Source organism: Pogona vitticeps, chromosome 5 (genome assembly GCF_051106095.1).
Source record: "Pogona vitticeps strain Pit_001003342236 chromosome 5, PviZW2.1, whole genome shotgun sequence".
NCBI classification, from domain to species: domain Eukaryota; kingdom Metazoa; phylum Chordata; class Lepidosauria; order Squamata; family Agamidae; genus Pogona; species Pogona vitticeps.
In genome coordinates, this window is record NC_135787.1 from 165,367,458 (window position 1) to 165,380,104 (window position 12,647).

The 12,647-nt window shown below is 44.8% G+C and overlaps 1 protein-coding gene and 1 long non-coding RNA gene across 3 annotated transcripts in view; one reads left to right on the forward strand and one right to left on the reverse strand.

The window, feature by feature from the left end:
• Positions 1-12,647, reverse strand: part of MICALL1 (MICAL like 1) — a 39,864-nt gene that overhangs the window by 1,973 nt on the left and 25,244 nt on the right. Inside the window, exons 7-15 of one of the 2 annotated variants that reach the window (XM_078376163.1) lie at positions 12,497-12,560; positions 11,159-11,544; positions 9,381-9,850; positions 8,002-8,136; positions 7,744-7,870; positions 6,054-6,147; positions 4,441-4,514; positions 2,284-2,398; positions 777-823 (exon numbers count right to left, since the gene is read on the reverse strand). In XM_078376163.1, coding sequence (XP_078232289.1) covers positions 777-823; positions 2,284-2,398; positions 4,441-4,514; positions 6,054-6,147; positions 7,744-7,870; positions 8,002-8,136; positions 9,381-9,850; positions 11,159-11,544; positions 12,497-12,560 — 1,512 coding nt within the window. The remainder of the gene's footprint in view (positions 1-776; positions 824-2,283; positions 2,399-4,440; positions 4,515-6,053; positions 6,148-7,743; positions 7,871-8,001; positions 8,137-9,380; positions 9,851-11,158; positions 11,545-12,496; positions 12,561-12,647) is intronic. The other variant, XM_020787732.3, reaches the window with a different exon arrangement.
• LOC144583095 (uncharacterized) lies at positions 220-591 on the forward strand. Its single transcript, XR_013536687.1, has 2 exons — positions 220-333; positions 486-591. It is a non-coding gene; the product is annotated as an uncharacterized LOC144583095 (long non-coding RNA).

A 12,647-nucleotide genomic window follows, 5' to 3' on the forward strand; every position in this document is an offset into this window, starting at 1 on the left:
CTCCCCAGATTTTCAAGCTTAAACCCAGGGAAGTGCCCATTAACCCCTGGAAGTCCAGAATTCTACTTTAAGCAGATTTTGTGAGTACAAAACTTAAATTCTGTAAATGAATAGTTTAGTATCAGTCACCTTGGATCAATTTTGCAGTTGGGGTAGGTACTGCTCACAAAAATTGCAATTATGTTTAATTTAGAGAGGCAAGACAGACGCTTGTGGAGAAGTGTGAAAAGGGAACTAACCACTGAAGAGCTATCCAACCCTCTTTGTAGGGATGTACCTTATAGGCAATGTAAACTTTCATCACTTCCTGGCCACCATCTATGGTCAAGTTTGGTTTGGATAGTAGGTAAAACCTCTCCAATTTTTTTTTCAGCCAGTAGGTTCTTCTTCTTCCTGCATTTCTTTTCACATTTATTCAACCCTGAATGATCAGCTGTAGCAATCTGTACTTTACAAATCCTCGTGCCCACCCCCAACATCCTTAGGAGGATGCAATTAGTATTTTGGAGGCAATCTCTCTTTTTAAAAAAGTTGGTGTTCAAATTTAACTTTTTGTTGCTTACTACATTTTTCACCTAAAGGAAGGTACTCCTCAAAGTGCATCGGTTATACAACGGGGCAGAATGAGATTGGCATGGATGTCAGATTTTAATATGTTTCAGCAGAAAACAGACAATCCTGCCTGATATTCAGAACTGGAATCCTGTTGTAAAGGAGTCCAAACAATTTTGGGATTCTATGGCTTTTTAAACTTCTGATCCAGTCCTCACACGTACCTTTCTTTTTAATCATGGCTTCCACCATTTTATCCTCTTCTTCCTCCCTGGAAAAAATAAGAGAAAGCAATAGTGAGATTCCGCCTTAGTGAACACTCACCACTTTGGTCCATGCGCTTGTAATCTCGTGATTAGACCACTGTAATGCGCTCTACATGGGGCTACCTTTGAGATTGATGCGGAAGCTTGAAATGGTGCAGAATGCGGCGGCCAGACTTCTTAGTGGGATGAGAAAACATCAGCATATTTTCCCCACTATGGGTGCCTTGCCTTGGCTGCCCGTTTGTTTTCGCACTGATTTCAAAGTGTTAATGATTACATATAAAGCCCTAAACGGTTTAGGACCTCTAGCAGAACACCTCCTCCACCTAGATCTACTTGAATCACTCACTCTAGCCAAGAGGGGCTGCTGAGGGGCCTAACACCGAGGGAGGCCCACAAAGAACAAAAAATGGGCCTTCTTGGCAGTGGCCCCTCGCCTTGGGAATAGTCTCCTCCCCCCGAGATTCGCCTGGCCCCCTCACTGGGTGTTTTTAAGAGCCCACTCAAGACCTGGCTATTTAGGCAGGCCTTCCCTCCTGTCACCACTTGATTTCTATTTTCCCATCTTGAATGATATTTTGTTTGTTGTTAAACTGTTGTTTGATATATTAGATTGTTTTTAGTCTTTTTTATTGTTAGCCGCCCAGAGTAGACGTTATCTAAATGGGCGGGATATAAATTTAATAAATTAAATAAATAAATAAATAGTTATGGCATGATTTATTGATAGACGCTATTATGCTCAGTAGAAGTTACTAGAGAGGAGCATGAAATGGAAATCTAGTGATTTGTGGCTAACTAGGAACCCCCATGAACCTGCAGAAAAATGAACCAGTTTGCAGTTTATTTTTCCAGTTTGTGCTGAGGGGGGCCTGCCTGCTCCTACAGCCTCTGCCACCACCATGGGAGCATTGCTCCCCAGCGGTGGTGGGCTCCTGGCAGGGAAGATGGGCACACTGCCTCTAAGGATGGCACTGGCAGCAGAAGCAGGTAAGCAGTGGCAACGGGAAGTGAGACGGGGGCAGGCAGGCAGGCAGGCATCTGTTTTGCCAAAGCATATGAAATGCTAAAGGCAAAAAAAGTTCAACAAAATGGGATCCTTGAACTGGGATGTGAAACAAACCACAAACCAGCCCAGTTCATCAGGTTCTTTTGGTTTGTGGTTCATTTCATGCCCAGCTTTTAGAAGTTACTCTTCCCCAAATAATATTTAGTTGATAGCCCCTGCTTAGGTAACTAGGTCAAGGAGTTTCCCCAACTGCCATGCACTGCATTTTTGGTCAAGCTGGCATCCACTTCCTTGGGTAAAGTTTGGATACTCATACTTTCTGCTAGAGAAGACATTACTTTTAAGAATGACAAGGTGTGGCTATTCTTTACAGGGTTACAGCTTGAGCCATTATTATCCCCTCCCTTGTTATTCAACAGTACCCAGCCTGTTTCACCTCATTTTCCCTCAGGCTACCTTTGCCGGTCTTCATCTAGACAGTTGACAATGGCATTCCGTTGTTCAATAATGGTGACAAGCTCTTGCATCAACACCTTTTCTCTCACTCGGTCATCATCTGTCCAGTCTTTCTCTATTCAATCAAAAAGAGAGAAGGTGGGGAAAACAGTGACAAGAAGAACTTCCATGGGCAAGACAGCCAGACCCCTGCTCTAGGGAATGTCAAGGGAGAGGCATCTGACCCGTGCAACCCCATGCTCCCCAACTACTCCTTCATTAATCATACTATGAAAAGATGGGAGTGCTGTGAAGGTTGAGCATGTTCCAGCCATCCCGGCATGTATCATCAACCACAGAGACAAAATCTGGCCTCTTCATAGTGGTACCACACCACATCAAGAGTATGCTAACTCCAATTAAAATGATCTCAGGTAGGATGGCTAAGCGAGGCCACTACCTGGGATCATGGAGAGTCACTGCCCACGAAAAGAAAGAATACTGAGGTGGACAGTCTAACCATCCAATTCGGTATACAAGATAACTTCCTAGCTTCCTGGTTTGTAGCCTTTGTTGTTTGAGGCTGATGGTTATAATCAAAGGGTCTGCTTGACAAATGATCTACTGTGGCTCAACACACATTTCATTTTCCATGCAGATTGTTAAGTGCTCTTCTATACTTTTTATTGCCCATTCATGCTTTGAGTCTATTCTAGGAGCTTCCCTCTTATTGGGATTCTCATTCATTTGAGAAGGGAATGCCATACAGAGGGTGCTAGGAGTGGAAAAGAGACTCTCCTTTTATTGAACACTGCACCCTGCTGGCAGTCAAGGTGAGCTGAAGCATGTGCGCACACAAACACACACACACAAAACAGCAAGAAATACCAACTCTCACTGCAGACAAGTCCTCCACAACACAGCACACTCTAGATATATAGGTTCATACACCATTGGTTATACAGGCTGGGGATGGTGGTGGTTACAGTCCAACACACCTGGAAGGCGACATGTTAGGGAAGGCTGGTGTAGTATCTTAAAAGAAGGGCTGCAGCTCAATGCTGTAACAGAAGCTTTAATCCACAATTTTGAGGATGTGTATTTTCCATTAAAAAGACATGGTACCATGCTCTGGGGAAAGCTTCTGCTGCAGACCCCACACCACTGTTGCTGATCAGAATTGGGAACACATTCTGTACAGAATAGTGAATCTAGACTGAGCATTTTGGGCTGGCTTGTTGAATCGTATATGCATGGATCCCTAAGAAAATGTTATATTTCACATGCAGACAGGCCCAGACACTTTCAATGCCCTGGAGAGGGGAAGCAGGAGGCAGCATTATCTCAGTTTTCTGTTCTGTAGGGAAACAAGTAGCTGCAGATGGCTAGCATAAGGCAGCTTCATAATATGGTTATATACAATGTGAAAAGAAAGCCTTTTGGCTCTAGGTCAGGGGTCTCCAAACTTTTCAGCGGGAGGGCCACATCATATATGTTCCACATTTTTGAGGGCCAAAGGAATACATGTGCATGCCCACCTGTGCACATGCCCGCCCACTGGGCTGGATAAAAGTCAAGGTGGGTCGGATGTGGCCCACAGCCATAATTTGGAGACCCCTGCTCTAGTTGGTATTTCGCTTGCACTAAATATAGTTTCATGCTAAGTTTCTTGAAATACTCTGTAAAGTCAGTAACTATTACTTTTCCCATAACACAGGTGAAGAGAAAGAGAGAGAGAGAGTAGTTTGCCTAAGGGCGTATATGGATACCTAGAGCCTTCCTGATATAAAATTGAAGTCAGAGTCATCTTCCTGTGATGCTCAGCTAAGGTAGTTCTCTAAACACTCACTCCACCTTTTCTTTATATATATGTGTGTGTGTATATATATATATATATACATACATACACACACACACACACACACACATACACAAAATTAAAAAGATTTAAACATCTTATTATCAAAAGCACTTTATGGACTGTGTATCCTAAAAACGCAAAAGAATTCTAAACAGAACTCTGGAGGACTGCCTGTCAGATCTCATGGACGGCACGACGACAAGTATTACCTTTAAATAAATGTTTTAAATGATCTAGTAAGTTATTTTCAAATGCTTTAGCACAAGTCACTTTAAAACCTGATAGGAATACACCTACTGTATAATGAAAGGACTTACCAGGTTTATTGAGAAGGCATCGCAATTCATACTCGACATCAGCCTGACGCTGCTCTAGGTTTTGTTGCTTAAAACTAAAAAGAGAGAGGATACGTATTATTTCATTTCATTGTTAATTAAGTGTTTATGGAACTCCCTTAAGAACACTTAGGAACAGCTCTGCTGTATCAGACTAAAGTCCTATTTAGTGTGGGTTTCTGTTTCTCACAGTAGCCAACCAGCTGCCTATAGGAAGCTCATAAGCACGACAACGTGGCAAAACCCTCCGGCTTGCATTCCCTCATAACCCATATTCACTTCCAAGGACCATGCCGTCATCTCAGGGTAGTTATAAACCACCAGCAAGGCTATTGTGGTGGGATGAGAAGGGACGACACTGAGCAAGGCAAGGTTTCTTCTGGAGAACATTTTTTCAGGGATCAATCTGAATTATCAATGCCCTTGAAATCCAGCTGCAGACTGAATAGCCTTTATCTAATAAAAGGGGCTTGAACAATAATAGTGAAGAGGTGAGCTGCTGAGGGACGGGTGGTCACTGCCTCTCTCAACAAGGAACCTGCAGTGGTTCTCAAACTGGGATCCCCAGGTGTACTTGGACTGCAATTCCCAGAAGCCATCACCTCTTGCTGCACTGGCCAGGATTTTTGGGAGTAGCAATCCAAGAACATCTGGAACTCCCTGCCCTAGAGAACACTGGAGCCTTCTCTTGTATCCTATTCAAACTAAGGGGGGGTATTTCAGGTGAAGGGAACCGTAACTTTTTAGACAGTTCAAAAAATGAACACCTTCCTCACTTTCCCCAGTTCAGCTACAACTGCTCGCCTCCAAGGAGTGCATATTTCCACTGCACAAGTAAACAGGCATTCTTACAGATGCCTGCATGGTTACACTGTCCACCAGCAACACTCTGGGATTCTCGGTTATCAGAAACATGGAAAAATCCAGGTCAAGCTCATTTTGGAAGGTTGACAGATCTTCCTTGAAGGATATATCCCTCATGTCCTGCTTGTGAACTTCCCCGAGGCATCTTGCTGCCCACTTGACAGAAAAGAAAGCCGGATTAGATAAGCCTCTGGATTGATTGAGCAGAGTTCTTCTCATGCATTCGCTTGTTTGGGCTGATCTTTGGGTCACTGGTAAGCCTGCAGAGGCTGGAGACATTTCAGTGCTCTTACCCCTTACTTCAGATGGCCTTCATGAGAGCTGTTGCCTGGCAAGGGAAGGCCACTTTCACCACAGGCTGTATAGAATCCAGCCACTCCCACTCACTTTGGGAGCTGGTGCCTGGTGCAGCCTCAGCAAAGAGCAAGGACAAAGGCAGAAAATACTGCAGGGACAATTCTGAATAACACTGCCAAGAGAATTCTGGCAGCCGTACTCTGAGCACCTTCTGGGACTATAATGTAGGATACACGTGTTCTAAACAAATAAGTGTAGGGCAGTCTCCCTGCTGCCCCACCCCACAACACTTTCATGGGGCACTTAGCCTTTGTTCCCTGTCCTGAGACACCCATATGGAACACACTACCTGTCTGTGATAAAATCCAAAGTATATTTACCCTACAGTAGGTCTTGCAAAGATTAATGAGATTTACTTAGTTCTTTGCACTCACATATAGATGAGTTCAGACTCCCGACGCACCAGCATGTGTTTCTCGTGGATGAGCTTAAACCAGTCTACCAGCAGACCATCTTCAGGGACATCTGCCGGACACAGAGACAGGGAGAGCTCAGAAACACAGGAAGGGAAAACAGCCACATTCTTTCACATATAAAGGATGCCAAAGGCAGCTGGGGCATTTCTGACCGTAATAGCACTTGTTTTAGGGCAGCTGAGATACATAAGTGCCATTTTTGGAGCAAAGATGCAAAAAGAACATAGCAGCATTTCTTTAACTGCCAGTTTCTCCACTGGCAGACTGGCTGGATAGCGCAGTGAGTTAGCCATCTGGCTGCAGAGCAAGAGGTTGGGAGATCAGTTCCTCACTGTGAAAAACCAGCCTCTGTGCCCTTGGGCAAGCTGTGCAGTCCCAGGATTCCCCCAGAAGGAGGGAACAGCAAACCACCTCTGAGTACTCCCTATCTAGAAAACCCTGAAAAGAGTTGTCATATATCAGAACGGACTTGATGGCACACATTATTATCTCTACCTTCATAGTCATGCACACACTTCTCTTCAAAATGCTAGGTATAAGGCTCCAAGAAATTCAAACAACATGTCTCATCCTTTCCACACTAAGCACCCCCTTCTTGTTTTGTCTTTGCAGTGAACACAGACACTGTCTCCTCCACAAGTTCTAGTTGATTCTATACCAATCCACGCACTGGTGTAGGGACTAAACAAACTACTGGCATTCCACAAGCTTGTGTATTGTGACGTATAGACTGACTCTCTTGGCTTGTTTTTTTCCCCAGAGTTATAAACTGCAAATGAACCATGGCTTTATAACCATATTTTTGGGAGGAAGAGAAGAGCCAGAGATCCTGGTTCACATGTCCTAATTAAGACAATGGAAGATGTGTGGTTTATTTGGCTTTTCCCACTTGCAGAAAGAGCCAAGAGGAAGCAACTGGGTAGCATGCAAAGGCTTCCTCCTTTGCTTCTTTCCTTCCCCTATAAGGCAGGAAAACAAGGAATCCCATCTTGCATATCCTTTCACTTCACAACAGTCTAATGCCTTTACTCCTACTGGACCTTTTCACCTGGGATATTTGAATAATTTCCCCAACCAACATGATAGCTCAGGGCAGTACCAAGATATTTTGATGCATGAGGTAAAGGAACAAAGAGTACCCCTTCCAATGGAGTAAAGATGCAAAATATTCAACAACCAGCCAAATTATTTTGACAGGTAGTAATAAAAATCCCTCAAACACCTCTTCTCATTCTTGTCAGTCAAAAAAACAGTAATAAATAATTAAGTTTGCTGCCATTTCATGATAGCCAAAATTTGCTGCATTTCACTCAGCTTGATAAAAGGGTTGGCTCTGCTCTCAGATCTTTCTCTGGCGTTCCCACCAGCTCCAGATGCTCAGGTACAGCCTTCATCCTTCCATACAGTAATACATAAATGTATATGCAGAGAATTTTAAATGTTACTGTACATGCATGACTTTCACCCTACACATAGATGTAGAATTATTTTTAAAAAGCAATAGTGTCAAGCAATAACAGTCAGCCATGGGGTCCTTACTCAAGACTGAGTGGCAACCAGAAACGCTGGCTTGGTGGGCAGTTTAATTAATACTGCCTTACATCCAAAGGCAGTATTTTCATTTTGACGCAGATGTCCCCACACCTACCATTTCCCATGCTACGAAGTTTTCTTTCCAGCTCAACGCCTCGGTGCTCTAGTTCATCCAGTTGCTGTTCAATACTATCCATCTCACCATAGATATCCTCCACTGGGACATACTGGTCTGACTGTACCTGAAAAAAGGCGAAGGAGTAACTTCCGTTTGCATGTTTGACATAAACCAGTCACAGTTACTGGAAAAGACCAATACAAGAGTATTTCCCACCTAATGTGTCAATTTACTTGCACTGTGTGTCCTAGTTACCTTCCGTTTGATCAATGGAAAACCATGTCCTGGAGCAGGAGGCCTTGCTGGCTTGGGTCCCTTTGGAGTTTTCTTCACAGCGGGTGAAGCTACTGGTGAAGGTTTCCGGTTGAAGGGATTCTCTTTACAGGATGACTGGAGATAAACACGTAGAACAGAACACTCAAAATGTATTCCGACATTCATGTATGGCCCTGACTACCACTTGATCTCAACCCTTATGGCAACACAGGCTTCAGATCAGTGTTAAAGCACATCTTTTGCACCCAGATGGGGTTAGGAAAGGAAGTGGCAGAGCCACTGCAGTCCGTGTTGACAGTGCTGGACCAGTGGTTTCACATGGTAGAAGGCAAAGTCTTCATTTCTGATAGGAAACCTTCTGACTGGAGCTATGCCTCAGCTTCAGCAGATGAAAAAGATCAGGGATTCTTTTAGGACTATGCATGGGATGAGATTAATCAGTAAGAGAAATGAGGTGATGCATATGCAGTCAAAAAGGTCAGGGACACACTGAATGATATGGCAGCCATCCTGATGGCTTTCAGGAACTAGATATGCACTCATCAATGAAGTACTGGTTTAGTGTGACTGAAGATGCACAACTTGCAGCTGGCAAATCATATCTTCTGCTCCCTGTTTGGCCCCCAAAGCCAGTGGAACCCCATCCATTTCCTCCCATAACACAGATGATTAGCTAGGCTTCTGGTGGGAAAATGCCATTTCCTAGCCTTCCAGGTCACAGTTTTTCTACTACTAGAAATGGTAGTGAAAGCGTGACTGCAATGGAGGAAGGTGCAGGCTTTAACACCACCTCCAAATGATTCCTGAACACTCATGTTGGTGCAAAAAGGCACCATCTTGTCCTTTGCCTCAGTTAGCAAAGTGCCTTAAGCAAGGCCTGGTCAGTGGATCTGAAGTTCTCTGCCAGCCTGTATAACAAGTGCTTCAACTTGGAGGATACGATTTGTTTTTATTTGTCCATTACAAAAAGAAGCAGAATATAACATAACCAGTGGGTGGCACTAGAGCTAAGTAGATGGCAGGCCAAAAAGGTGACAAAAGAAAATCATTTAAAAGAACTATAATAGGATGGAGGAGCTTATGACTCTCCAGAGGTGTCAGACAACACCCACAGTCTCTTACAATTGACTGTGCCGACTCTTGACTTCTGGAGAATGAAGTCAAGGCATCTTGACAAGAAAAGGTTCCCCGAGCCTGACATGTGGGCCACAACAGGGTCTCCGATTCCATATAAGGTTTTAGGCTACCTTTTCAGGGATGGCAAATGAGGAAAAAAAAAAACCTTGCAGAGCATGTGCATAAGGACAACAGACAGTCAGAGGCCATCACCAGAATCTGAGAAAGCAGATCCAACCTACTTTTGGCTGAGCTTTGGGTGAAGGAGAGTTCTGGTCAGCCCCACCACTCAGATCTGAAACCAAGACAATAGGAGTGGGAGTAGAACCAGCTGGAAGCTTGGGAGAAATCTCTCCAGAGCTGTTTTCCAAGGTCCCGGCCGAGCAGCTTCTGGGAGTCTGTAAGGATCCACCCTGCACCTCACCGCCCAAATCACTGGATGACGAGAAGAAAGGGACTGCAGAGCAACTGGGCAGAACCGTGGATCCGCCATTGGCAGAGATGTCGGCAACTGGGGGTTCTGAGATGGAGGTGCTGGACATGGATGGCGCATGGACCATGGGCTCAGAGGAGCTCTTGGGCACAGAGGCCTCCTCCAGGTTGACCGCCGCCTTGGCCAAACACTCGGATGTGATGCTCTCCAAGCTGAGGGCAGGGGACGGAGTAGTGGAAGAGGGCTCGGAGCGGGACAGCCTGGAGATCGAATGGTGAGCTGCAAATGACACAGAATGACACAGGTGAGAGACTGTATGTGGCAAATGCTCCTGTGGAAAAAAAATCCTTTTTCAGCCAGGGCTGCTGAAATACTGAAGCTGCTTGGTCTGTTCCTTTGGACACACTAGACCCTGCCTCGAGACCATCTCCCCACTATAAATCTCAAAGCCAACCTTCCAACACCCGGTGCTTGGCAGATCTTTTGCATCATACTCTTCGCCACATCGCGTGTGGGCAGTAGTCAGGATTGATGGACGTTGCCATTCAAACATCTGGAGAGTGCCTGATTGGAGGCTGCTGCTGTAAGCCATCAAAAATCAATGGCTGTATCCAAAGTACCCTCTAATTTTCAGTGTCACTGGATGGTGCTCTGCCTCTTGCTTGTGCAACTTCACCCGTGTGTGTGTGTGTGTGTGTGTGTGTGTGTGTGTGTGTGTGTGTGTGTGTGTGTGTGTGTGTGTGTGTGTGTGTGTGTGTGTGTGTGTGTGTGTGTGTGTGTGTGTGTGTGTGTGTGTGTGTGTGTGTGTGTGTGTGTGTGACTCCACCACCCACGCATGCAGGGTTCCATTGCAACTGGAAGCTAACCCAATTGCTGTGTGGAGGAAGAAGACAGTTGCACACAAGAAGGAGCAGACATGCATCTGCTCATGCCCAGTTTAGAGGGAATCTTTGCTGTACTGGCACTGCAGGTGCCAATTAGAGCAGAAGCATTGACTCAACAGGATTTACTTAAGTGTTAAACTGTTGTTCCATTAATGGGTCTACTCCCTGGCTGAGACTAGGAATAAGATACTGTCCAATGTGTTATAAAAAGAGAGTAACATGTGCAAAAAGAAAAATAGCAGGTCATTGTTTCCGAGCATACTGCACAGAAATCAGCCTGGGTTTGAGCCTGGATAATCTCTCCAACAGTGTTTGGGGGCCTAGTGAACTACCCACTGGCTTTGGTAGCCAGATGGGCGGTATAAAAATTCAATAAATAAATAAATGTGGGCCCAGGCAAAGGAAGAGAAACCATAAACTTTAAGATCTCCAGACCCTAAACGTTCCCCACAGAGACATGAGAACAGAAATCAGAAGCGTACGAGGGAGGATTTCAGCAATAAATATCCGCCAGTAACTTAATCCATTAAGAGAAGACCAAGGTGCAGCATAAGCATACTGCCTGCGCCTGCTGAAGGAATCGGAAGGGTCAGAATTGACAATGGCCAATTTTATTGCAAGAAGAGGTAACTTGTGTGATGCCTGGTACATAGCTGGGACTGCTGATTTGTTTCCCAGCTAAAGACAAGATGGAGAGACTCACCAAGTGGGGAGGCGTTCGGGGCCTTTGGGGCTGGACGTTTCTTTGTCTTGGGGCTGCTCGTGGGAGTGATGCCATACCAGGGATGTGCAGTCTTCGGGGCACCCTCACTCTCACTCAACTCTGGCGTTGAGTTGTTCTGTGCCGTGACTGATTCCAATTCCTCCTCTTCATCCTCAAAGGGATTATAGGGCTTTGGCTCCCTTGGAGTGGGTCTTCCTTCGCCGCCACTTGCCTTCCCTTCTTCTTCTCCACCCTCATCCATTCCTGAAGTCTTTGGTGGACTTTCCTTGCTACTGCCTGGTGGGGGAGGAGCAGGCTTTTTCTTGGGCTCCCCCTGGACCAATGCAATCCAGGGAGGATCTTTTGGTTTGGGTAACTCACCAATTCTAGTGAAAGGAAGGAAGAAAAGAGGACAAGACATGACACCAGATCAAGCTGAGAACTGGAATCCCAGCAAACAGAAATTCCTCCCCACACAAACAGGGCGATGCTCCCATGTTCTATTCTCAACAGAACAGAAGATGCACACTCAAACATGAGAAATGGTAACTATTACAAAAATCATCATTCCTAATCTCAATAGCTCTTTGCTTTTAAAAATAAAATAAAACTCTCCCCCCCCCCCCCAATTTCTGAAGTCAGTCAGGAAATGTGCACGAAATGCCTGAATAATAATAATAATAGGAATATTACCAACAGGTTTATTAGATATGTTTGTCCTTAAGATGACACAAAGTGCTGTTTTTGTTATTTCAGTAAATTATGATAGCTATCACTCTGGAGATTATTATGTGTATCCAACAATGGATTAACATGTGGGTGAAAAAATATGTACAGTATACACTATTAATTGCAGCGTGGTATTTTCATATGAATTTCACAGATTAGGAAGCTACAGTGTGTGGTTATTTCAGTCTCCACCTGTTTCCTGTTGTTTCTAAATGGTATATATAGGGGTGAGTTGACCGTCTGTTTGCTGGAACTGAATGGATTGAGTGACAAACAAGTACCAGGACCTGGACACCCTGTGTAGCAATATGAAGTGGAAACTGAGCTGAGAGAGGGGTGCTTTTTTTGAGGGGGGGTTACACCATGTGACTCTGAGAACCTTCTTCCCATGTCTTATGTGGGTCTGAGACACCAACAGAACTCTCCGCTCAACAGATGGGGGAAACAACCTTAGAACAGCAAGCTGGGGAAAAAACCTGTGTCTTATCCTTTAAAAAAACACACGGCCAAATCAGAATATAGATCAATAGTCTTGGACAGAAAGGAAAAAAGAGATGAACTGGAGTCCACTTCCCTGTCTCGGTTCTGTTTGTGATCAAAAGGACATACCGGTCTGAAGATGTGGGTCTCACTCTGGGCTTCGGAACTGGAAGGCAGGGCTCAGGAGGCCTACCTGATGCAGAAATTAAAGAAGCAAAACAACAGATGTCTGTTAAGAAGAGAATCTTTCCAAATCCATTATAACCATGAGCCGTTTACT